Source organism: Syngnathus scovelli, chromosome 4 (assembly GCF_024217435.2).
Source record: "Syngnathus scovelli strain Florida chromosome 4, RoL_Ssco_1.2, whole genome shotgun sequence".
NCBI classification, from domain to species: Eukaryota; Metazoa; Chordata; class Actinopteri; order Syngnathiformes; family Syngnathidae; genus Syngnathus; species Syngnathus scovelli.
Genome location: NC_090850.1, coordinates 16,080,227 through 16,107,119, shown reverse-complemented (window position 1 = coordinate 16,107,119; position 26,893 = coordinate 16,080,227). Strand labels below are relative to the sequence as shown.

At 40.8% G+C, this 26,893-nt stretch overlaps 1 protein-coding gene across 1 annotated transcript; it reads right to left on the bottom strand.

Annotated features, from left to right (window-relative positions):
• Nucleotides 1-129: 129 nt before the first annotated feature.
• On the bottom strand, nucleotides 130-26,700 carry myom2b (myomesin 2b). The gene is made up of 39 exons (XM_049718438.2): nucleotides 26,575-26,700; nucleotides 25,358-25,461; nucleotides 23,477-23,534; nucleotides 23,173-23,327; nucleotides 23,000-23,086; nucleotides 22,252-22,340; nucleotides 21,909-21,956; nucleotides 21,570-21,734; nucleotides 21,305-21,466; nucleotides 20,991-21,132; nucleotides 20,628-20,827; nucleotides 20,307-20,360; nucleotides 20,085-20,212; nucleotides 19,730-19,913; nucleotides 19,463-19,637; nucleotides 19,222-19,343; nucleotides 18,937-19,124; nucleotides 11,806-11,932; nucleotides 11,514-11,692; nucleotides 10,613-10,727; nucleotides 10,285-10,447; nucleotides 10,087-10,193; nucleotides 9,330-9,374; nucleotides 8,869-9,005; nucleotides 8,506-8,650; nucleotides 8,112-8,174; nucleotides 7,519-7,586; nucleotides 5,674-5,787; nucleotides 5,401-5,488; nucleotides 5,133-5,171; nucleotides 4,743-4,848; nucleotides 3,953-4,019; nucleotides 3,545-3,641; nucleotides 3,378-3,414; nucleotides 2,265-2,287; nucleotides 2,127-2,182; nucleotides 1,946-2,035; nucleotides 741-866; nucleotides 130-591 (listed from the first exon to the last, which is right to left on the bottom strand). Exons 2-39 carry the CDS (start codon nucleotides 25,438-25,440, stop codon nucleotides 391-393), a joined length of 4,233 nt encoding a protein of 1,410 aa, XP_049574395.1. The 5' UTR covers nucleotides 25,441-25,461; nucleotides 26,575-26,700; the 3' UTR covers nucleotides 130-390.
• Between the last annotated feature and the right edge of the window lie 193 nt (nucleotides 26,701-26,893).

Genomic DNA, 26,893 nt, shown 5'->3' with positions numbered 1-26,893 from the left:
CTCAACAATGATTGATGATCATAAATAAAAAGCTAGATAACTGCTAATGACTACTCGGCTCGTAAACTTTGATGTACGTAAGTGTAGATTTGGAGCGTGCTGCTTTTCAGTTGAATTAAAACAGGTCACTTTTGTATTCAAGTGTTTTTATTTTGGTTGTTTTGAATGAAATCGAGCTGTGACATGATTTTTTTTGTTGAATGGTATAATGTTTTTTTCACAGTTTGAAACTTTTTTAAATGTTCTGATATGATCATACACTTAGTAGAATTTGTTTTTAAAGATTCTCCAACTCTAATTAATGTCACAGTTTTCAGTCTATTTAATTTCAAGCAAATGTTTCTACTGAAGATGAGCACCAGTTTTCCAACCTGTTTGTGAATTATTTTTTTAAAACCTCCTTCGAGTGGGAGTGGGACTCTTCACTCCTCTTCCAGGTGCTGCCTTGGGAGGGGTGGGGCTAGGAGCGGAGTGGGTTGGCTTGATCGTAGTTTGAGGCATTTCAATGGGCATTTTGGGAGGGATAATTGTTTTAGCTGTCACGGTTGGTTTTGCCTCGGGGATTTTCTCACCTTGGCGGTACACGCAAACCTGAGAAAATTCGGACACAAAGTTAGTTTCATTTTCAACCTTGCAGGTTCAAACAACATAATATAATATTATATATCACAGCTCTAAATTACAAATATCTCATCATTAGGCTCCAATAATCCAGTGATTTGCAGTACAGCAACACTCACCACAATATCCACAGATTCCCCTCCATATTTGTTCTGGACAATCATGGAATATTTGCTGGAATCCTCCATGGAAACACCTCTGATTGTAAGGCTGGCAAACTTGCCCTGGTCGAGGGAGACCACGTACTGAAACACGGAAACAAATGTTGAAAGTGTCAACTTGGGACCTTTATGGTGTACCTCAAACAAAAAAAACAATAAATAATGTTGGCTAGATTTCTGGTGCTATTTGTGCACAGCACATGTCAATAAAGCAACGTCAGATATCAATATTGTTGCTGTCTGAGTTCCCACTCAGTGTAAGTGTCACGTGAAGCTCAACTTTTACCCTAATGAGGACAAGCGGTATCAAAAATGATTAAAATGATATCAGTTATCTCATGAACTGAGTATCATGATGTTATCATTTCCTAAATATGGTAATAATGTCGTTCATAGAGCTTTCAGTTAGGGCACTTGTGATCAGAAAAATCTCTTGATTACTCTCAGACCTGCTTGCTTCTTTTGTTCCGTGTGTTTTCAAACTTAGAAACATAACTGCTTTAGTCAACATGTAAGTAGCTATAGTTTCCGCATGTGTCTATGTACTGTCTAAATGCATTTTCTTTGTGTTTTCCCAGTACTTAGCTTCAAAAGCATTGTGTTGAGGGGAGGCACCCCTGAGTTTTGGCAGACATATCACCAAGGACATCAGTTCTTGTTTTAGACGCGTTGTTAGCAGGTGAGGGAATGAATAAAGACGAGGGCAAACTTTCAAAACATATATTCCTCCTGGATCGCTGCCATTTCTTTAACTTAAATCTTCAAAGGCAGCAGGGGCCGCTGGGATGCCGATAATGTATAAAGAACCTCCGCTGACTGACTGGGAACACGGAGTGGATGACTTAAGCAAGGCTGGGTTTATTTTTGTTTTGTTTGAACACGCTCACTACGTTGATAACCTCACCACCAAGTAGGCTGTGTAACCTCGATTGCTTTCAGTTCTGATTGTTTTTTCCAAACCAGACTCTGCTCTTGAAATTACACATTCAGAGTGTGCTTGAAGATATAAAAACGTGATTGAAACAGACGATGTGAAAACAAAGAGCCAATCATAGTAATGCTAAACAGAACAACCGCTTTTTTGACGATGTCGGTTTCATGGTTGACGTGCAGTGCGTGGAAGTGGAAATTCCGCTCATTTATTTCTCCATTTATTATTTTACCTGATCATCACGCTCGACCTCCACTCCGTTCTTTAGCCAGGAGACTTGCGGTTTGGGGTCCCCGCACACTGTGCACGTTAAACTCAGCGTCTAGTGACATGCAAATGAGGATTAGTAACGTAATCTGACTAATACCCTCTTATTGCATCCACACAAAAGGGCCGCTATCACGCCAGGTTACCTTCTTTTCCATAATGGTGACGACGTCTGGCAGACCTCCAATCACTTTACCGCGATCTGGAATAAAACAGTCATTTAGCAAACAGCATTATCGTGCCAAAAGACAATAATTGAACAGAATGAAAAGATGCACACTCACTCTTGTCAGCATAAGCTAAAGCCCTAAAAAGAAAAACAAATTGTTTAGGCTCTTCACTTTACTTACAGAAAAGAAAAAATCATCAAATAAAGTTACTGCAGTTTTAATTCATTGGATGACATTTAGGTAGATGACTCTCCTGTTTAGCATTATTATGTCAAAGCACTACCCTTGTCTAAGTAACAGGCCTATACTATATCATTTAAATGGTTATCCAATCCAATACAGCAGGGTCAAAGTTGAGTTGAACGATAATGGATACATGCCTCTAGTCAGGGCAATTGCTGATCAAATGATCTTAAAACTTCACCATCCTTATGCAGAAAAGGAGTCCCCGTGATTTTGAAAGACGCTTTATGTGGCTGACTTCAAACGACACTCATATTTTCGTCGTCACTGGCTTTATCTTTCAACCAATGATCCAAAATGATGACAGATTGTTCTCATTCTAGTTGGTTGCATTCTGCTTCCCTTCATGGCCATTGGCCAAATTAAATTATCCTCTACACGCTTGGGTCGGAAAAAGTACTTAGATGGATTGCCAGGGGATATTTTAGTCCAATAGCCAAACCACAATTGGAATGTACTTTTCTGTAATATTCAAAGTTGTTTTGCCTTTGATAATAATTGGAAGAGGCCAATTAGAGCAGCAGGCTGGGTGAGAGGTCAGCCTGAGAACCAGATGGCTCGGGGAGCTCTGCTCTCCTTGTTCCATCTTGATACTCAATGAACAGCCAGCAGGGTGGGACATTTGCTCCAGCGTGTAGGTGAAATGTTGTGCTTGAACACCTCTCATTGGTACGTAATTAGAAAAGGGATTTGGGTGCTTTCCACTGTATTTTTCGTGATTATTGTTTTTAGCACCATTTTATTTCCCTCATTGATGTTAAAAATGGAGCATGTACCTTGCATGTCACACTCAAGCTGTTGGACTTCCACTGTTTTTGTTTGATTTCAAACCGAGTCAAATCATACACAAATTGATAAGCCACATGTTGTGGTTTCACTTATATTGATAATAGAGCCACTTTGTCACCACCGAGAAGCTAACAAAGCACATGTCCAAATTATGCTGATTCAAAGTTTTAAAGTGATTATGGATTGAAGACTTACTTGAGTCTCTGGAACTCAGCGTATGCTTTGTCATAAACTGTAAAAGACAAAGACTGAATAGGATCATTTGTAATTTAAATGACAAAATAACACTGACTCCCTTTATCAAATTCACCCCTGGCAACAGTGTTGATGCTTCAAAAAAACAAGTAACACCAAGTACTGACCTTCACCACTGAGGTCCAGCGTCCGTTTGTGTGAGTCTTCCGGGTCGGTTATCACGATTGAGTACTTCCCTTTGTCCTTCTCAGTTGGCTCAATCACCTTAACATCAAAAAGTTCATTCAGCCGCTTATCAACACTAAAGCCATCATTCCATCAGTGCCTGGCTATTAAATTATACATGCACGCCTATAACTCATGCTTATTTCATCAGAAAGGTAATTACAATTATGACACTCTCTGGCACAGGGTAAAAAAAGAAGAGATCATTCATTTAATTAACTTTTATAGACACAATGATTTTTTTTTATTCCCACTAATGAGTGATCTAAATTTGTTTCATTTTTAGAGGCCAGCCTGCCACCAACCCAAATTAGCTCTAGATGCACCAAAATACACACAAAATGTCATACCTCCATTGTTGCCATGGAAGGTGTTCCTCCTATCACAATCTTGTCACTGTGGCAAAGTTTTTTGTCACTGTTGAGAGACACGGGGTGGGAGAGATTATTAGACGGTGCACATGTATGCAATTATTGTTGATATGAGAGTGTGTGTACTGCCTACTTTTGAGGTAATGGAAAATCGTGTTTACATGCCAGCCTAATGTTACGCCAAGGGAGAGCAATTCCTTTTTCTCTTGCTATCTGTCATTGGCTCTCATGTGCATTCGCAGAAGGCGTGAGCAGAGGTTACAAATCTCATCTCCGTAATTTGTGTTCTATGCATAATTAAATAACCTCAAAAGCCTCCGCTAACCCGTGTCACCCTTGCGCCTCCCGCGTCTTCATTCTTTACCGTCCCCTCAAGCCTTCCCCCTGCACGTTGTCTTTACACCTGTTTGTGCATTTCACTCTGTTGGGCCCCATGGAGTGCTTTTAAGTGCAGAAACGTCCGCACTGCTCCATGGAAAATAATCGAGTGTGATTTTGGTTACAAAACAGGCCAATTTTGCTCCAATAACAGGGATAATGAAGGCACTTGCAGCAGCCGTCCCAAAGCGTATTGTTTTTGTTTCAACTTGAGAGGAGAAACCAAACAAGGTGCTTTGTGCTCCTCATATATTTGCAGGCACGCTTAAAATGATCACCTCTCCCCCTGCACTTAGCACAGTGTTTTCATGATTTCTGTCATAGACGTAAGCAGTAATTGCAGTCAGGGGCTTAGCGGTGAGAGGTGTTCATACTGAAAATGGTGCCTTACCCGTGGTACCAGACGATGTTCATCTCTGAAGTGTAATACTTCATGGGACACTGCAGCTGAATCCCGGTGGCGGTGCAGTGGATCACTAGCTCGTGCGCACTCACTCCTGTGGGTGATGATAGAGGTGGGGGAGGTCACTTTGGAAAATCACACAGCCACTTTTGGACTGCTGACAGTCACCAGGCACCTTTGCTTGTCATCAGGGAAGTCTAATTCAATTTTGGTCTACACGCATGGAGAGCTGTATGACTAAAAGGATACGATATATATATATATATATATATATATTTTTTTTTTTTTTTTTTTGACCCTCCAATGATGAAAATTAGTGCAAGCGTGTGTGCATGTGTGTGCATGTGTGTGTGCTATGTGAAGCAGGAAGACACCTACCAGCCAGTCGGGTGATCTGGTTTATGGCCTCTTCAAACACTACAAAATAAGACATACAAATAAAGCTGATGTAAACACTATGGTGAAAAGTTACAGGATTTGAAATTTGATGAAATACGAAGTGGAAGGCAAGGCCAGTTGCGCCACTTATATTTAAAACATGTTCTGTCCTTCACACGTTTTAATGAGTAAACTAGATTTCACATATTTTGCGATGTATTCTTGATTTTTGCCCTCATCAATCAACCTTGTAAGTAATTCAGTTTACCTTTTCCAGAAACGTCTATTTGGCTCATGTCCTTCCCTCTAGCATCGCTGATGGTGGCCTTGTAAAGCCCCGATGTTTTCAGAGAGAACTGGAGAACAGACAGCAATAAAATAATGAGAGATGGCATTTGATTACCAGTTTCCACATGTCTCAACCGCAATTAAATTTAATTAAGTCATCAAGTCTAGCTGTCCTTCTACAGCCACTGTAGCGGTAGCATCGTATGTATTGAGTGAAAGATTTGAACATCAACAGGAACAAAAAATAACTTACCAGTTTAATTGCCAGTTTACAGACTCCTGACACCAGATCAGGTTTCACATCAGGAATTATTTCTGCATCTTCTCTGAACCAGTGGAACTCAGAGTCTTTCTTCAAGTTGGCAACCTATGAAAACATCATGCAGTGGTTGGGGTATGTATGAGTCATGTCGATTTTTGATCATAAAATGTGGAATTTGATCATTCGGGTGATGGTTGAGGATGTTGAAGAGCAAGCTTCATTTACAAGTCATGTTGGGAAGGAAGCCAGCTTGAATTATTCAAGTTTTCAGCAAAATCTCTTCAATGTATGAACATGCTGACATGCCAAACAGAATTCTCAACAATCGGCATCTTTGTATAAAACGCAAAGATTACGCTCATAGCTGCAGACTTGTTACAATGTTGTCTTTCTTTGAATTCATTGAAATTACAGTAATCCCTCGCTACAACGCGGTTCGATTATAATTTTAGCTACATATACATGTGTCACACACACACACGTATCATATTTACTATATTTATATTATTTATGCATTATTTTCTGTATGTCACTTACACTACGTATTAATATAGTATTTACATGTTTGAAACTATTGTTTAATGTTCTAATGATAACATATGCACTTATATGGTTTAATATATACTTATTGATACACAAACAATGTATGTATGTTAATAAAAAAAAAAGGGTGACCATACATATTGCGGGTGGTCTTGGAACCAATTATCCGTGATAAACGAGGGATTACTGTACTTGAGGGGAAATTCCACTCACACAAGAATAGACAATTGATTTTTAACTCAATAGAGTATTTATTGCCAATAAAGAGGCAGGTTTGGTCTCTTTCTGTCAGGACTCGTCCCCGATCGTGTCATAGTTCTGTTCGTGTGTCTGTGTGCTCGCCCCTCCCCTCCTGTGTGCCCATGATCAGTGTGATTACTCCCACCTGCCTCTCGTTACCTGTTGTGTATATAAGTCCTGTCTGCCCCTCACTCCCTGTCGGATCGTCGTTGTCGTCAAGTTTGCTGTTCTTGTGGTTCCTGTCTGTTTCTGTTTGCCATCCCTGTCGGTCAGTCTGTCATGTTATTAGTTTGCCAGTTCTCGTCTGTTTCCCTCGATGCCTCGTTCCACTTCCCTTTTCCCTCAAACACTGGTCCAAGCTGCACTGGTCCCTGCTCCATGTTCCACTCCGATTCGTGACACTTTCTTTCCTTTAACAGCTTCTAAATGGTTGATCATGAGTATAAGGTTCTCTTTTGCTTCCATTAAGCCACCATTCTAAGTCACTTTTCATGTGAAGTACCTTATCTTCCTTCAGAACAATTGAAAGCTTTAAGTGTTACACTCCCAGTGAAACCGGGCAGAGGTTAGAAACACTAATACCATTCATAAGTAAATTGGTTCCTAATGATTTCAACGTGGCTGACTTCAGACTGTCTAAATCATTGATAATTGATCATTAGGATTTTCTCTGAGCATTTGCTTTGGTGCTTCAGGATGAAAAAAAGACAGTCTTTTCTTCCACCTTATTGAGTTGTGGCCTGCAGTTAGTCACCCAAAATAATGTAGTGCTTCCGAACTAACCACAGAAAATCACCACACGATTGCTAAATGTCGGCAGCTTGACAAGGAGCTTGCAGAGTGTATGCATATCCTTCAAAACTTTTTTTTTCACATTCACAAAGGCATAATCTCAGCAGACTCATTTCATTTAAGTCTCTGCATGGGTGTTATCATTGAAGACCATTATTTCCTGTACCCGCTCTGAGCCGAGTGGCTAAAGAGAGCTCCACAAGTGAGCCTTCTGTTTGTTTCGAGTGCAAATGTTCAATAATTGAGTTTGGCTGCATTTACCTTGCACAAGAGTGTGACTGAGCAGTCGTCTCCCACGTGAAGGGATAAGAACTCGCTGAAGTGGGGGCCTATTGGAGAGCAACGGGATACCAAAACACTGATGAAACGTCATTATGTTTAACGACTTTTGGACCTTTATTGCTTCAACTGCAGCAACAGCCCACTGAATAATTTAGCAGTAATTTCACATCTTTGTGTGCAAACCTTTCTCTGACAATGAAAGTGTGGTCATCCATAAATGCTGGTCACATTATTAGGCACATCTGTACATTCTAATTAACGCCGCCACAATGAGAGCTGCACAATTATTCATCTTTTTCCATGGTGTAAAAAAAGGTCACAAAATAATAGAATCACCTTTTGTGTTGCATCTCACTAGCAAACATGTGTGCCTGCGAGAGAGTATGGTGATCCATGAATAGCTTTACATAGAAATAATTATGTGCAAAAAAAATTGAAGGTTGTGTATGCTGGTTTATTTCTTTTATATGAATGAAATGAGTAATCCGCCTCTTCCTGTTGAATACATTGCTTCCAGCTTTAGTCTAAGTGATATATGGAGCCCATAGAATGAATAATGTTATGTTTCTTACCCTCCTTGACTCTGATGTACTCTCTCCTTTGGTATTCAGCTTCAGCCAACGCAGCCTTGAAAGCTACACACACATGAATGCAAGCACACACAGAATAATTTAAATTAGCCAGCAGGAATTCTTACACAGTACATTTCTTGAATGTACAGTGTAAGAATTCCAACCTTAATTGAGGCACATATATCACATAAAAAAATACCAGAAGCCAAACAAAAATTTCACAACTCAATGGTACAGCTAGATGAACCAAAATAGATGAACAAGTTAGAAATATTTAGAGCGTCTCATTGTCACTACATACAAACATCAATGAAAATATGTTTAATTCTGTTGCAGACATATACTTAGGAGGTTTATCAAACTGCAACATATTTTGTCCACCAGCTTCTCTTACCATCTCCAATGAGCACCATTGAGCTCTGTGCTTTGCCGCCTCCATCTGTAATCTGACAGGTGTATGTCCCTTCATTTTCCTCGGTAAAGTGGTCCATGATCAACTCGATGACGCCTGTAGATACGTCATGGCCCATCTTGATGGACTGCAAAGAAAGCGTTGGAAAGACTAAAGCTGCTTCATGCCACATGTGAAATAATGTAAGATGCTTATGAAAGTGTTTGAGATCTTTTCCATTTTGCAGCCATACAAAATGCAGCTTACTGAAACATCCTCATAGTGCATTGCCCAGAGCCAACTTCTTTAATACTTATATTCCATCTTTTTTTTAAACTATTCTTTTTAACTAAAACTGTGTCTTACATCAGCTCCAGACATTTCCTTGTCGTTAACAAAGAATTTGTAGGTGACGTTGGGGGAAATTTCCTCAGCCTGCAGCCAGAACCTCATTCTGCCTCTCTCCAAAATTTTATAGGCCAACTCTGACTTCAGTGGGATGACTAGAAAAAAAGGACAATATTTGAAAGAGGTTAAAAAAAAGCATCTTTTCACTCTCTCCTTAGCACTTGGGACCGAGGAGAGCGTCTCTCAGCATTCGTAGGGGAGTAGGGGCTAAGGGAGTCAAATGAGATGCAGTAATGAATAGTAGTTAGGCAGGTGATGCAAATGCAGGTAAAGAATGTTTGGATCCAACAAAAGAATTGTTTCAGAGCTAAGGCACAAAAGGTAGAGACGGGGTGGAGGACGGGTAAAAAGCCAAGGATGAATTATTCACAGAAATGTATTGAAGACACTGAAGGAGGATTCAGCCAAAAGGTACCTACTTGGGTGTCTGACATCATAGCTGAGTGCCGCAAGCTTTTTCATCTCTGAAACACAAAGACATTCATTTGTACTGTATTTCATGCCATGGTTTGACACTTCAATCTCTCTATTTCGACTGTGGCAATCTTCCATAGAGAAAGAGGCACAAAAAACGATTCAAAACAAAATTATTGTTCATTTGTGTGTGGATTATTAATTCTTCAGTTCAAGGGGCATCAATATATACTGAAAATTGGAAAAAGATGGATTCTGTTGAAGTTTTTTTATTCCTTGCCTCCATCACTTAGTGCTTGCTCAGCTAGTTTTCTGATACACATAGATTTTATGTAAGCGGACCATCGTAAATACTGGCATAACTACAGAGAAGCGGCTTAGATCCAATGTTGTTCATTTTGAAGACGACCGTAAACTGGCAGAACTATGAGAGGCGATTGTTGAGAATGCTCATTAGAGACTAATTTACCCCAACCCTAGTTTGAAACCCTAACTCTAATTTGAAACCCTAATTTGAATCCCTAACCCTAGTTTGAAACCCTAATTTGAAACCCTAACCCTGGTTTGAAACTCTAACCCTAGTTTGAAACCCTAACCCTCAATTTAAACCCTAGTTTGAAACCCTAACCCTAGTTTGAAAACCTGACCCTAGTTTTAAGTGGCTCTTTTCAAATGCACCGCACTCATAAATAAGTAGGGATAAAAACATTTTTGGTGGGGATTGAGAAATTTACAACACAATAAAACAAAAATAAAACGTACCATCAGGGTTGATGGAAAAGCTTGATGAAACTCCGTCTGTGTTGGTGACAGCGACAGAGAAAGTCCCAAAATCTTCTTTATCTGCATTCTTAAAGATCAGCTGGGTTCTGTGCAACAAAGTTTTCACGAGTCATCGACAGACAAAGACTGTCAGATGAGTCATGTTGAAGATCTTTAAGTGAGTGCGTGGGATCTTACTTGTTGCCTTCAGTTTTAATCTCAATTCCTTTGGAGAAATCTGTGATTTCTTCATAATCTTTCTTCCAGACAAACTGAGAGCCTGCATTCATTTGGCACGACTCAAAAGTGAAAACAATGTCGCCCGTCTTCTTATCAACACTGCAGGACACCTCCTGGGAGCCTACATTACGCACAAAGAAAACACAAGCATCACTGGGAATAGTTTGACTGCACTGTCCTTATCTGACAACAACACAGGAGCTGGCCGTGTATACAATTTGGTGGGGTTTTGCTTTGAAAGTTTTTGTTTTCTTTTAATCTGAAGCAAAGCTAGTTTTCACTTTACCTGGCACAGCCTTGGCAGTGACAGGGTCAGAATTCATTGAGGCCATTCCTACACCTGAATCATTGAGAGCGCGCACCCTCAGGTCATAGGTGCAGCCCTCTTCCAGACCTGTTACCTAGGAGAACAAAAGATGTTACTGACAGTTATGAGAAAAGAGTTCCATGAATGCCTTATTTATTTTTATCTATTTAAACACAAATCAATCAAATAATTCATAGTAGGTGTAAAATTGGAGATATAGAGGGATTTAAATACAATAATGAGCTTATGCCTAATAGATTGCTTATGTTCTCTGGCATCTCAAACCCAACATGCAATTGCCAACTTTGTGCACTAGGTGCCAGTGTCACACAGGTAAATGTCACAGTAGCGGTGCAAAACCATTGGTAATGGTGAAAACAAGAAAGTCAAAGTTAAAGTCCCAATGATCATCGTCACACACACATCTGGGTGTGGTGAAATTTGTCCTCTGCATTTAACCCATCCCCATGTGATTTTGATCCATCCCCTGGGGGAGAGGGGAGCAGTGAGCAGCAGCGGTGCCGCGCTCGGGAATCATTTGGTGATCTAACCCCCCAATTCCAACCCTTAATGCTGAGTGCCAAGCAGGGAGGCAATGGGTCCCATTTTTATAGTCTTCGGTATGACCCGGCTGTGGTTTGAACCCACAACCTTCCAGTCTCAGGGCGGACACTCTACTACTAGGCCACTGAGCTATCAAGACTGTAATTGAAGCAACCTGGACATTTGATTATTGAGATCCAGTTCATGAATGTCTGCGATGAGGTAGGAAAATGTCTAATACAGAAACAGGCCTACTGTTTAGAATGAACAAATCGTTACTTCCTAATGAAGGTTTAAAAAGCAACAACAGAATAAGCACATTACCAGACATCCCTACCTTATAGAAGCATTGATTGACAGGTGTCTCATTGGCTGTAGTCCATTCATCAGTGCCCTTCTTAGCATACTCCACATAATAACCAGTGACAGGTCCGGAGCCGATGTAGACGGGCTTTTGCCATTTGAGCACCATAGAATCATCTCTAACCTCACAGAAATCCAGATCATAAGCAGGACCTGAAGCACAGCACACACAATCAAGATTCAAAATTTAATCACTCAATCATTCATCATGGATACTTTATTTGCACATTCTCTCTTCATTTCAGTCTAGAACAAACACAGCTAACCTGGTTCAGGCATTTTCCAGGCCTCACAAATGTAGTCGGCTGAGTGGTTGGATGGCGGGCTCAGGCCAATCAGATTGGCCGCGTACACTTGGAACTGATAGACCGCTCCTTCTGTCAATGCCTCCACCTGTCAGTGAAGGCAAAGATGTTATCCTATAAAATGGGAAAGCCACTCTCAATCAAAGAGAGTATACTCCCACAGTTATTTAATTATGCATGCACATGAAAGGTTTGTCGCTATTAGTAGTATAGATCAGTGGTCCCCAACCTTTTTTGCGCCATGGACCGGTTACGTGTCAGAAATATTTTCACGGACCGACCTTATATAAATAGTAAATTTCTATAAATAAATAATACATTTATAATAAATATATAAATGTGATGAAATAAAATGATACGACTGGTACAAAAAGACAAGTTTAAACGACATATTTTTTATTATTTATTTATTAGTAATTACTTATCTTTAATTACTAACTAATCCTAACCCTAACCCAAGGACCAACCCTAGCCCTAACCCTAGCCCTCACCCTAACTCCAGCCCTAACCCTAGCCCCAATCCTAGCCTTAACCCTAGCCCTAACCCTAGCCCCAAACCTAACCCTAGCCCCAACCCCAGCCCTAACCCTAGTCCTAACTCTAACCCTAACCCCAGCCCCAACCCTAGCCCCAAACTTTAGGGAGGTGTATGGTTTGATGGGGCAGCACACGAGCAATTGTGTTGCATAATTTTCCATGATAAAATATTTTTGGTACCACTGGGATTTAAAGTCAGGTTGTTGGGGTGAGAGTCTAGAGCACTAACCACTACACTATGGGACCCTCGCTTGTTTTGTATGGAAATTACGTATATTGTTTAATGCAGGGGTGTCCAAGTCCAGTCCTCGAGGGCCGCATTCCTCCATGTTTTCCAAGTTTCCCTCGTTAAAAACACCTGATTCAATGATCAGGCTCCTGCAGAACGTGAGGATGAACTGATCATTCGAATCAGGTGTGTTTAACGAGGGAAACTTGGAAAACATGTAGGAATGCGGCCCTCGAGGACTGAACTTGGACACCCCTGCCTTACACTGAGTGCCAAAAGTCCCAATGATCGTGAGCAGCAGGGGGGGGGCCCCATTTCAACCCCTTACACTGAGTGCCAAGCAGGGAAGAAATGGGTACCATTGTTATAGTCACTGGTATGACTCGGCAGGGGTTTGAACCCACAACCTCCCAATCTCAGGGCGGACACTCTCCTCTTAGGCCACTGAGCTGGTAAACACTTGTATCGTAGTATAACACTTAGAGTCGTTTTTAAATAACGTGTATACCTAAATATTGTTAGCCAATATATCTACTGCTATTTCACATTAGATTGCTGGTTTGAAATTTGCTTTTAATATTATTATTTTTAATAAACATTTATGTTAAAACTTGTCTGGCGTCTTATTCCTTGTTTTTATATTCGCCAATTAAAACATAAAAATCAGACATTTGGTTAACTGCTTTATATGACAATATGTGTAGGTAAAAAAAAGAGAGAATAAATAAATAAAGGGTTAATTCCACAACAAAAGCATTTCCTCGCACCTGGGATCGAACCAAGCTCTTGCCGAGCAAGAGCCCGAGTGACTAACCAGTGGGCTATTTCGACGGGCAGTATACAATAGCTTGCACTGTTTTGTACGAGCGATGTGTATTCCTAAATTGTGACTAATTTAAAACTATTCTACTTGTTAATACCTACAAAATAACATATTCTAACCGGAGATTGCATTGACCTAATTTTCACATGGTCCTTGTTTACATTTTGCATTTGACACTGACAGCTGTCAAGTGCCACGTTAGGGCTCTTCTTGTGTAAGTTTTATTTGTTATGGGTTTTCTTTTGTAAGTTTAACTTTGGGTACTTCGAAAGTGTCATTTTAAATTGTACTTTGCTAGGTGTTCGTGTACACGACGTGTTGTGATGACATCTTCTGTGGAGTCTTCACTGATCTAGTCGCTTGTGAGCTGCTCCATGAAACCATACATGTTCCATACACTGACAGCAAGGCTTCCATAGGGTAGTGGTTAGTGCTCTGGGCTTTCACCCCAGCCACCTGGGTTCGAATCTCAGTGGGACCAAAAAAATTTTATCATAGAAAATTTGCAACACAGTTGCTCGTGTAACCATATAACCATACACCTTAGGGTTAGGTTTAAAGTTAGGATTAGAGCTAGAATTAGGTTTAGAGCTAGTGTTAGGGTTAGAGGTAGGATTAGGGTTAGAGGTAGGGTTAGGGTTAGGGCTAGGGTTAGAGCTAGGGTTAGGGCTAGGGTTAGGGTTAGAGCTAGGCTTAGGGTTAGGGTTAGAGCTAGGGTTAGAGCTAGGGTTTGAGCTTGGGTTAGGGTTAGAGCTAGGGTTAGGGTTAGAGCTTGGGTTTGGGTTAGGGTTAGAGCTAGGGTTAGAACTAGGGTAAGGGTTTGAGCTAGGGTTAGGGTTAGTGCTTGGGTTAGGGTTAGAGCTGGGGTTAGGGTTAGAGCTAGGGTTAGGGTTTGAGCGAGGGTTAGGGTTAGAGCTTGGGTTAGGGTTAGAGGTAGTGTTAGGGTTTGAGCTAGGGTTAGGGTTAGAGCTAGGGTTAGAGCTAGGGTTAGGGCTAGGGTTAGAGCTAGGGTTAGAGGTACGATTAGGGTTAGGGTTAGAGCTAGGGTTAGAGCTAGGGATTGGGTTAGAGCTAGGGTTAGGGTTAGAGCTAGGGTTAGAGCTAGGGTTAGGGTTTGAGCTAGGGTTAGAGCTAGGGTTAGAGCTAGGGTTAGGGTAGGGTTAGGGTTAGAGCTAGGGTTAGGGTTAGAGCTAGGGTTAGGGTTAGAGCTAGGGTTAGGGTTAGAGGTAGGATTAGGGTTAGGGTTAGAGCTAGTGTTAGAGATAGTGTTAGAGCTAGGGTTAGAGCTAGTGTTAGGGTTTGAGCTAGGGTTAAGGTTAGAGCTAGGGTTAGGGTAGGGTTAGGGTTAGAGCTTGGGTTAGGGTTAGAGCTAGGGTTAGGGTTAGAGCTAGTGTTAGGGTTAGATCTAGGGTTAGGGTTAGAGCTAGGGTTAGGGCTAGGGTTAGAGCTAGGGTTAGAGTTAGAGCTAGGCTTAGGGTTAGAGTTAGTGCGAGGGTTAGGGTTAGAGCTAGGCTTGGGGTTAGAGTTAGAGCGAGGGTTAGGGTTAGAGCTAGGGTTAGGGTTAGAGCTAGGGTTAAGGTTAGGGTTAGAGCGAGGGTTAGGGTTAGAGCTAGGGTTAGGGTTAGAGCTTGGCTTAGGGTTAGAGCTGGGGTTAGGGTTAGAGCTAGGGTTAGGTTTAGAGCTGGGGTTAGGGTTAGAGCTAGGGTTAGGATTAGAGATGGGCTTGGGGTTAGGGTTAGAGTTAGAACTAGGGTTTGAGCTAGAGCTAGGGTTAGGGTTAGAGCTGGGGTTAGGGTTAGAGCTAGGGTTAGGTTTAGAGCTGGGGTTAGAGTTAGGGTTAGAGCTAGGGTTTAGGGATTAGGGTTCGGGTTTTTTTGGGGTTTTTTTTTTATTAAAAAAAAAACTACCATACACGGTAATTTTTTAAACTACCATTTATGGTAGTTTTTTAAAAAAAAATGGTAATGCTTTTTCTTTTTTTAAACTACCATGTATGGTAGTTAATTTTTATTTTTTATTTAAAAAAAAAAAAAAACTACCATACATCGTAGTTTTAAAAAAAAGCGTTACCACTTTTTTTTTCAAAAACTACCATACATGGTAGTTTTTTTCTTTTTTTGCTGGGGAAAAAAAACTACCATACATGGTAGTTTAAAAAAAAAGCGTTACCACTTTTTTTTTAAAAAAAGCTACCATACATGGTAGTTTTTTTTTTGGGAAAAAAAAAAAAAAAAAAAGCATTACCATTTAAAAAAAAAAAAACTACCATACTTGGTAGTTTTTTTTTTGAAAAAAAAAACGAACCCTAACCCTCACCCTAACCCCAGCGTTACCATTTAAAAAAAAAACTACCACCCTTGGTAGTTTTTTTTGACAAAAACGAACCCTAATCCTAACCCTAACCCTAACCACAGCTCTAAACCTAACCCTAGCTCTAACCCTAAACCTAGCTCTAACCCTAACCCTACCTCAAACCCTAACCCTAGCTCTAACCCTAACCCTAATCCTACCTCTAACCCTAACCCTGGCTCTAACCCTAACCCTAATTCTAACCCTAACCCAAGCTCTAACCCTAACCCTAGCTCAAACCCTAACCCTAGCTCTAACCCTAACCATAGCTCTAACCCTAACCCTAACCTAAGCTCTAACCCTAAACCTAACCCTAGCTCTAACCCTAGCTCTAACCCTAGCTCTAACCCTAACCCAAACTCTAACCCTAATCCTAGCTCTAACGCTAACCCTAGCTCTAACTCTAACCCTAGCTCTAACCCTAACCCTAGTTCTCACCCTAACCCTAAGCCTAACCCTATCTCTAACCCTAACCCTAGCTCTAACCCTACCCTAACCCTAGCTCTAACCCTAGCTCTAACTCTAACACTAACGCTAGCTCTAACCCTAACCCTAGCTCTAACCCTAACCCTAAACCTAGCACCAACCCTAACCCTAGCTCTAACCCTAACCCAAGCTCTAACCCTAGCTCTAACCCCAACCCTAGCTCTAACCCTAACCCTAGCTCAAACCCTAACCCTAGCTCTAAACCTAACCCTAGCTCTAACCCTAGCTCTAACCCTAACCCTAATCCTAGCTCTAACCCTAACCCTAGCTCTAACCCTAACCCTAGCTGTAACCCTAACCCTAACCCAAGCTCTAACCCCAACCCTAGCTCTAACCCTAACCCCAACCCTAGCTCTAACCCTAACCCTAGCTCTAACCTTAACCCTAGCTCTAGCTCTAACCCTAACTCTAACCCTAACCCTAGCTCTAACCCTAACTCTAACCCTAGCTCTAACCCTAACCCTAACCTTAGCTCTAACCCTAACTCTAGCTCTAACCCTAGCTCTAATCCTAGCTCTAACCCTAACCCTAGCTCTAACCCTAACCCTAGCTCTAAACCTAACCCTAGCTCTAACCCTAGCTCTAACCCTAGCTCTAACCCTAACACTAACCTTAGCTCTAACCCTAGCTCTAACCCTAACCCAAGCTCTAACCCTAACGCTACCCTAACCCTAGCTCTAACCCTAGCTTTAACCCTAACTCAAGCTCTAACCCTAACCCAAGCTCTAACCCTACCTTAACCCTAACCCTAACCCTAGCTCTAATCCCAGCTCTAACCCTAACCCTAGCTCAAACCCTAACCCTAGCTCTAATCTTAACCCTACGCTTACCCCAACCCTAGCTCTAACCCTAGCGCTTACCCCAACCCTAGCTCTAACCCTAACCCTAGCTCAAACCCTAACCCTAACCTAATTCTAGCTCTAACCCTAACTTTAAACCTAACCCTTGCTCTAAGGAAGTGTATGGTTATATGGTTACACATGTTGCAAATTTTCTATGATAAAACTTTTTTGGTCCCACTGAGATTCGAACCCAGATCGCTGGGTTGAAAGCCCAGAGCACTAACCACTACCCTATGGAAGCCTTGCTCTTAGTACATGGAACATGTATGGTTTTATGGAGCAGCTCACAAGCGACTAGAAGACTCCACAGCAGATGTCATCACAACACGTTGTGTACACGAACACCTAGCAAAGTACAATTTAAAATGACACTTTCGAAGTACCCAAAGTTAAACTTACAAAAGAAAACCCATAACAAATAAAACTTACACAAGAAGAGCCCTAACGTGGCACTTGACAGCTGTCAATGTCAAATGCAAAATGTAAACAAGGACCATGTGAAAATTAGGTCAATGCAATCTCCGGTTAGAATATGTTATTTTGTAGGTATTAACAAGTAGAATAGTTTTAAATTAGTCACAATTATTTAGGCAGATAATTATGGGATATTTTGGTACACTACACGAGGTAAAAAATAATAATAAAATAAATAAATAAGAAAGTGTAGCGAACGATTTGGTGAACGCTTCTTTTGAACAAATATTTTGAGTGAACCGATTCTAAAGATTCAGTTCACTTAAAAGAACTGGAATACACATCGCTCGTACAAAACAGTGCAAGCAATTGCAGACTGCCGGTCGAAATAGCCCACTGGTTAGTGACTCGGGCTCTTGCTCGGCAAGACCTTGGTTCGATCCCAGCTGTGAGAAAATGCTTTTGTTGTGCAATTAACCCTTTATTTATTTATTCTCTCTTTTTTTTACCTACACATATTGTCATACAAAGCAGTAACAAAAGCTGATTTTTATGTTTTAATTGGCGAATATAAAAACAAGGAATAAGACGCCAGACAAGTTTTAACATAAATGTTTATTAAAAATAATAATATTAAAAGCAAATTTCAAACCAGCAATCTAATGTGAAATAGCAGTAGATATATTGGCTAACAATATTTAGGTATACACGTTATTTAAAAACGACTCTAAGTGTTATACTACGATACAAGTGTTTACCAGCTCAGTGGCCTAAGAGGAGAGTGTCCGCCCTGAGATTGGGAGGTTGTGGGTTCAAACCCCTGCCGAGTCATACCAGTGACTATAACAATGGTACCCATTTCTTCCCTGCTTGGCACTCAGTGTAAGGGGTTGAAATGGGGCCCCCCCCTGCTGCTCACGATCATTGGGCCTTTTGGCACTCAGTGTAAGGGGTGTCCAAGTCCAGTCCTCGAGGGCCGCAGTTCATCCTCACGTTCTGCAGGAGCCTGATCATTGAATCAGGTGTGTTTAAGGAGGGAAACTTGGAAAACATGGAGGAATGCGGCCCTCGAGGACTGGACTTGGACACCCCTGCTCTAGGTCATGGGCGTGATCCATTGGTTTGCTCTGCCAACTTGGGGGCTGGGCATATGTATTTATACATAAATACTAGCATTTGTTTTCAAATTGAATTCTTACTCATTTTTGCTAGCTTTGACTGGGGAAACTTGTCACGTGACCGGGATGAGTGTCTTGACCTGAATTAATTGATCGTCGATGAAAAAAAAATATATTGTTTTTTTTCCTGTGCGGCTTGGCGGCCCGGTACCAAGTGACCCACGGACCGGTACCGGTCCGCAGCCCGGTGGTTGGGGACCTCTAGTATAGTATATTTAAGGTTTTATACATTACCTTGAAAAGACTTTCAGCAATTGGTGGAATATTGATCTCCCTCCACAACTCTGTTCCACTACGTCTCTTGTCGACATAATATTCCTTAATTGATGCTCCCCCGGAGTGAAGGGGCTTCTTCCAGCTCAGGACCATTGAATGTCCATCGCAGTTCACCAAAGCAATCTTATAAGGAGCGGAAGGTGTGGCTAGATGGAAAATTTAAGAATGAATTGAAAAGCAGTGATACAAGCAATAACACAGAATATGAAACTAATTTTAATTGCAAAATGAGGAAATACGAACTGAGGGCAGCCTTGACTGTGAGTGGTGCAGACTCCTGGGACTCCTCACTGAGGCCTATCTCATTGATAGCTTGGACACGGAACACGTAGGTTTCTCCGGTGGTAAGACCGCTAACCACAAACCTGTAACGAGAGTGTCACATGGGTCTCACACTATTCAATAATCACCAGAGCCATTGAGTCTAATCAAAACTACAAAATCTCTGCCTGAGATTTTTTTTTTTTGTTTACTGCAAACGTACTTAGTGCTCTTGTGTGGTTTGTGGTTGGCTGAGGTCCAGTCTTTGGAACCCTTTACACACTGGTCGATGTAGTAGCCAATCAGATTATTGGGTTCTTTTGGAGGAGCCCACTGAATGAGGACAGAGGTGTCGGTTTCCCGAGTTGCAATGACCTGACCCGGCGCTGAAGGGACACCTGATGCCAAAGGAATGAAGGAACAGTATTAACGTTGTCATCACATCAATCATGATGGATACTGACGGAAAGACATGAACACGATTGAAGACCTTTAATCTCTTGGGTTTCAATAGGTCGACTTGGTTCTGACGGCTCACTGCATCCATACATGTTTGCAGAAACGACTCTGAATCTGTACTGTTTACCCTCTGACAAGTCAAAGACAGCATAACGAGGGGAGCGAATTGGGACTTGAGTGTTGACACGTTGCCACGCCTCACTGTCTGCCAAAGTCTGCAGCGAAAGAGACAACCATTGTTACTCCATGTACTATTGGATAATCGTTTTCTGTCACTGAAATGCAAAAATCATTTACATTATTTATGAGTGTGTATCTGACATTAGATAACCAAAGTAGCAGTGATCAATAGGCTGACTGTCAGAAGAGATAAATATCTGGCTCACCTTTTCGATGTAGTACCACATGGGAGCCTTGCTGGATTTTGCCGGAGCTTTCCAGCTCAGAACAATGTAAGTCCTGTCAGTTTCCGATGCATGAACGCCCGATGGAGCACCTGGAGGTTCTCCTTCAGCTTTACACAAAGTATGTAAGGGAGCAAAAATTCACTGCCAATAGCATTGTACGAGGAGAAATGTATACAAGAAATTCAAAGTCAAAAAACATACCTTCAACTTCATCATGGTAAGAGACGACATCCAGATTTCCTCCAAGTTTTTTAGCTACAAAAAGAGCAAAAATCATGATTATTATTTCAATATTTCAGTATGATTACATTCATCTATAGTTGGAAACAGCAAAGACAAATATCAGTTTGTTGTCATGTTTCGAAGATTGCACTTCACACTTATGGCAAAGTCATTGAAAAACTAAAACAGGCCAACTTTAACTGCTAAAGAAAATATTTAGTGTACAATATACTGTTTTTTGTTTTGTTTTAATCAACCCGAGTTTGAAACCTTAACCCTTAGTATTCCAGTGCCACTCACTGTGCAGCCTCCCAAACTCAGTCGGGTCTAGCGCAGCGATGGGTGCAGACATGCGCGAAGGTTTGCTGACTCCTTTGGCGTTGACGGTTCGGACTCTGAAGCAGTACGAGTGTCCTTCAAACAGGCCAGCCACTGGATATTTACAGATCTTTATGGGCTGATCGTTGCATTGAGTCCAGTTTTCGGTTCCAACCTCACTTCTGAAAAGTTGAGTGAAAAGAAAACTTGAACTGAACAAGGATACAGAGAGGTTATTGATATTTATAATTTATCTTTAAGTTGTTTTTTTTCCCTGTAGTATCATTACTATGAGAAGGTCAACATTTGGGGAATAGCTCTTGTTTACTCAATGGCAACTCTTACTTGTCAACAAAGTATCCCAGAATTGGTCCCTCTGTCGTCGTATTGGGAGGCATCCATGACACAATGACATAATCTCTGTTGGCATCGTGGATCTTGATGTCCATTGGAGCACCGGGTGCACCAGCGACTGGGGTAGGACCGTCTACACAGCAAGTGGCAAGTTGACATTGATTGAGTCATTATTTGTATAGATGCAGAACACCGGGCAAATGGAATTGAAATTTCAACTTATTTGCCAAAATTTCATTATAATTTTGGTCTCATTCATGCTAAAGGTGTTGGATGTATATAATATTTAGTTCACCATTCCTCACCTGCAACAGAGACAAATGCACTATGTTGCGCAATGCCTCCTTTTGTAACCATGCGCAGTGTGTATAAGCCTTCATCTTCTTTGTAGAGGTCAGGAATAGTCAAGGTGCTGACTCCTCTGCCCGTTTCAATTTTGACCCATTTCGAATCAAACAAACGAATGTCTGGAATTGAGACACAGAAAGAAATGCAATCGTGCAGAGCGGCAAACAAAAAGAAAAGACAAACAAAAAGAAAATTAAACAAGACCAATTTGTAATCAATTACCATCTCTGTACCACTGTGCATCAGGTTGCAGGTTGGCCAGGTTGGGCTCAAGGTTCATGGCGGCGGTCAGAGTAGCCGAATCTCCTTCAGAAGCAAACACTGGGCCGAACTTTTCCGTAAAGGTAATGTGGATTTTAGTGAAATGGATTTGTGGAATCATTGAAACTATGAAAAACAGGGTGAAAAAAATGTCAAATGACAAAAAGGGTAGGAAATCCATTGCAATTAGCATTCAATTATTATAATTATAAAACAGGGTTTCATTAACTTTTCATCACCCAAATTTGAAATTACCCATACAAAAAATATCATCCGCTGCCATAACTTCCTGACACATACCGTTGTAAGGAATCCATCCATATGGACAAAAATCTTCTTTCTTGTACCCTACAAGAGTAAAAATCAAAGTTGTTTACCCTATTTAAGTAATGGTGAACCAACAATACGAAGTAATGAATGGGGGGTGGGGGGGAGGCAGTTAATGAAATAGATGTAGAAAAGCTAGAATAGCACAAAAGGTAACATCTCGAAGATTTTTCATGTGAATAAATTTACTTGCACATTTTGTGGACTCAAATAAATGTAATGAGAGACAGGAAATCCAAAACCTGCATTAGCAATACATTTAAATATGGTATAAAACGTCTAATATAATATGGTAATAAAATGTGGGAGGACGTACTCTTCACAATAATGGAAGCCTGACTTGTGGCTTGTCCATGAATGTTACCAGCCACAACTGTGTACTGGGCTGTATCGTCAGTTGAACATCTGGGGGGGGAAAAATACACTTGTATAAAATTGAATTTAGAATTTGACCTTGACAATTGATATTCATCTCTTAATGCCTTAACAGCTCACTCCTATTGCACACTGTCATCAAAATTCCTCGGCATTCTTGACAAGATTACTGATGTCCCTGGCGAGGGCTGGACAAAAAGCAATTCTGGATAAGAATGTGCATGATTAACATGCGCTCTAACTCTGCTGTGACACTTGCCTTAGCAGACTGGAGGATTTAGAGACTTGAAGTAACACTTTCATGTTGAGGCTCTGCATGCGTTTTTAATGACATGTATGGCCATTCTTTGACATTTTAATGTCACCCCCCCAAAAAAAAAAAAAAAAAAAAAAACCCTATTAGTACTTATAGGAGGCTCTCAAACTGTGTGTTTGTGAAAAGAGAAGGATATGAAGGTGATTGGATCCAAGGAGCGCGAGATGACTCAAGGAATCCTTGAGTGTCATGTAACACTGAGGTCAGCACTTGAACAGCTGAGCTTCCCAAGAGGGGAGGGGACTGCAAATACGCAAACCTCCCTCGAGAAAACTATGTGCCATGATGCTCCCGGCATGGCCCAGAGGCTTTTAGGACTTGGGCAGAAAACTCTTGTCAAAGCAATTGTTCACATCGTCCTTATTTAATGTACCTTGGAATCTCCAGAGAGTGGACTCCTCCTTTTGATTCAACGAGATACTTTCCAGATGACATGTCCAGGATCATACCATCTTTATACCTAAGTTAAAAAAAAAAAAAAAAAAAAAAATAGTAGAACTGAGACATGGTACATATTTATGTACTTTTTAATTTTTTTTTACTCACCATTTCACAATAGGCAGAGGATAGCCTTCCACAGTACAAAAAAGTTTGATTGGAGTGTGTTCAAACACGGTGTGCGACCTGAGTCTGACCAGGAAGGATGGCCCCCTGATCATCGGTTCCTCTCGCACGTACTTGCGTGGCATCCTCATGTTTAACTAAATGGAAATGGAAACTCAAGCCTGAACATAAATACTGAACAGAACATGCTATGGTGATTATTTTGTCACACTGCTCTCTTATTTATGTGCTTGATAGATTTGAGTTTTAAAATCAGTTTAAAAACAAGAAGTGAGAGCATTCTTACCACTTCCCGAATGTGGGCTCGTGTTTTATATTCATATCTGTCCAACGTCTCCTCGGAGCTAAACAACAGACACAAAGTTGAATCACTTCATAACAGATGTGGCATTTGAAAAAGCAATGAATGGGTGCTTTTAGTTGGCAATTCCCTAATATTGGCAAATATTTTATAATATTGCCTTCATGTTAAAACTATGCCCACAAAAATATATTTTACAAGATGCATTAATAAGACACAACAATACAGAAAGTTACCATTTACTTTGATACTACTCCAATCCAACCCTGCAGCAGTCAGCGGTATTTGGTATTTTTATTTTGAATTATTTCTTATCCTGATAAAAAAATCATCTCACATGCTCTTGTTGCACTCCAGAGAGATTTATATCATGCATGCATGCAAGGAGGGATGTGAGAAAAAAAGGGGAGCACAAAAAAAGTTGCAGCTCTTGATGTGGGAGGCAAGGATGGTGCCTCGACCACAACAATAGCTGTAGTAGCGGGACTCCAGCACTTTGCATATCAGGGTGTATGTGTATTTAGCAGCTTTCGAAAATCGTCATCTTTTTTTCACCAAGTTACTTGTCACAAATGTTATTCTGTTTTCAATAGATCCAAAAGCTGTGTTTTTTATGCAAGGTGTTGTCTAGACTATGTTTACACCCTTGAGCAAAAATCATTCCAATGCTACATTTTAAACGTAGAACAGAGAATTTGACTGAGGAATTCAGAGGAAAGCTAACAACAATAGTCAAATATGTTGCCATAGGAATCTGCAGTAGGGCTGTCACAGACTATTTGGTGACAGAGGGACCAAAGCTGCAAATCTGCGTTTAAGTGAATGACAAGTTGGTAAGTGTGTTTTGATGCATAGGGATATCTTCTAACTTTTAAACTTGTAATTTCTTTTATACGCAAAAAAATCCACCATATTATGTTTCACATGTTTTTGGAATTGTGTAAAAAATATTAGGGTCGATGGAACGTGGTCCAAAGAACCCATTCAATGTCGGTGCAGATTCCGATAAAGGTCGAGAACTAAGATTTTTTTCATTCAGTACACATACATAATATCACATGCAAAATATCACATTCACATTATTTGGAATTAGATTCAATGCAAGGCAAAAAAATAAACTCCAAGTTAATAAATAAATAAATAATAGAGGTAAGAAAACTAGCTCTATATTAGCAGCTTCCACAGCAAAAAAGAAAAGGCAGTTTTGAGCATTGACAGGATGCATAAGCAAGAGTTAAAAAAAGAGAACAATGGACAAGTGGGGGAGCTTAGGGAAAGCCATCTTTGCAAAATGAATTACAGCAAATAACATGCACAAGACAGCAAACAGAAATTCAAGGCACTATGAATTAATGTGGCAAAAAATGTCGCTGTGAAAAGCCGTAATTGAATTGGGCAGCCTCGAGTTAGCGTGTGGGAATCAAACATCACAATTGAGCAGCACTTTCTCATTTTCTTCTTATCTCATTAAATTCCAGCCATTTACTGAGCAGCTACTGCCTATCAGAATGGACACAACCATTCCCTCCAAAACAGAGGCTTTTGGGCTATCAATGTTTGATTTCAACTTCAGTCCTAAAAGGAGGCAGGACCCTCAAAGGACTTGTGCTACTTGTCATACGCAGTCTCGGACAGTTTAAAACTATTCAAACCTTGAAGTAGCCGTGGACACTGCGATAAAGTAAATTTCTCTGCTCTTCAATTTTGTCTCTTTTTGGGCTCACCATTTGAAAATATTATTAGCTGCATTGGTATGGCTGCATTTTCAGGCAACGCTTAAACTGAGCTGCTACTTTTAGTAAGAACACAGTTAGCATCATTAGAATCATAAACAGCGTTGCTTTTTGCAAAGTAGCTGTCTTGTACCTGCTGTATTCTTTAAGCACATACTGGCTCTGTTTATGGTGGTAGTCATGGTTGTAACTCCCTCGCTTGATCAAGCCCCACATGATGACACCGCGGATATTGACCTGTTGGATCAGCAACACACACACGCACACACACGCACACACACGCACACACTTATATACTGTATAGTACTTACAACACATCAATTGCTATTGCAAATATGACAGCACAGTAATAACAACACACACAAACATATTGTGTAAAGAGCCATTTAAAATGACAAATGTTAATGTTACAGGCCACTTGAGGTTTGGTCCAAGTGTGGAACAGCATTCTGAGAAGTAATACTTCACCCTTTGACATTGTGAACAAAATGTTGGACCCTTCTTAGTATGACGTACAGCAACTACAAGTTATTATTAGATTGTGCAAGTGTTCCTTGTGAAATTTCCAGTATTGTGTTAGCACCATCTACAAAATGGAACTTGAACACTTGGCCACGCACGTTCAGACAGGTTCAAACATAATCTCTCTTTGGCTGCCTTGCAAAGACAAAGACGCATAGGTTCACACTAGTAAAGTTTTCTAATGGGGAAGGTGAAAATGATTGGAGTAGTTCATTTGTTTGTTTTATGCCTCATTTCAACCAGCAGTGAACAATAAAACGAGAAATCTGACTATCCTGTATGTGCGTTGAAACTGAAGTAAACTGAAAGGTAGCTGTTCCTGTCAGTGCGTCACCTCTGGCCAACACTGTAAAAGTACAACTGTCCAAAACAACACTCTAACCTCTCAGTCTGTAACACTAAACCTCTGCAATGCTCAGCTAAAACTGTACAAACATGTGCCATTCCTACAATGGCTAAAACAACATGCATGTGATGTTTAACAAAGTCCCATTAGGTTCGCATTACTCTATTTTTAAGACCTGAAACAAAACTTTAGCAAAAGGCCAGAAAGGACGTTGCTATGGAGAACACGCAAACAACTGTCCATTTCATCCATAGCTCTTGTTTTATTGGACAACAAACATTGATTTAGACATATTGCAACGAAAACATGTCACTTTTATTTTATCATATCTATGTGTGCAAGTGTACAACACCTCATCTCGCCCCTTCTCAGATACATTTCTTGTTCCCACCTGCTCCCTCCCAATTTGGAAGACAAGTGCATTAAAATTCCAAACACAGCAAGGGGGAAAAAAAATAAGGTTTTAACAAAGCTTTGCTCACCCCTTGAGATTTCCTTAGCAGCGACTTCAGTTGTCAACCTAAATCCACGGGGGAGCCTAAAATCAGTCCCGGGCCGACTAAACCTCCAGCGTCTCCAACGGACCCCCACCTGCCTTTTTCGGAGGCCTTAAAAGGAAAGAGAGGTGCCTATATATAACCAGGATCCTTCAAGACACACAACTACTATAACAAGTCAGTTGTCTCTTTGATTGTCTGTTAGCGTTTCTGGCATGTAAGTTTAACACCCAGTGATGAAAAACTGATGAACTCTTGAAAGATGGTCTGCACAATGGGGAGAATTTGAGAAATGTTGTAAGGA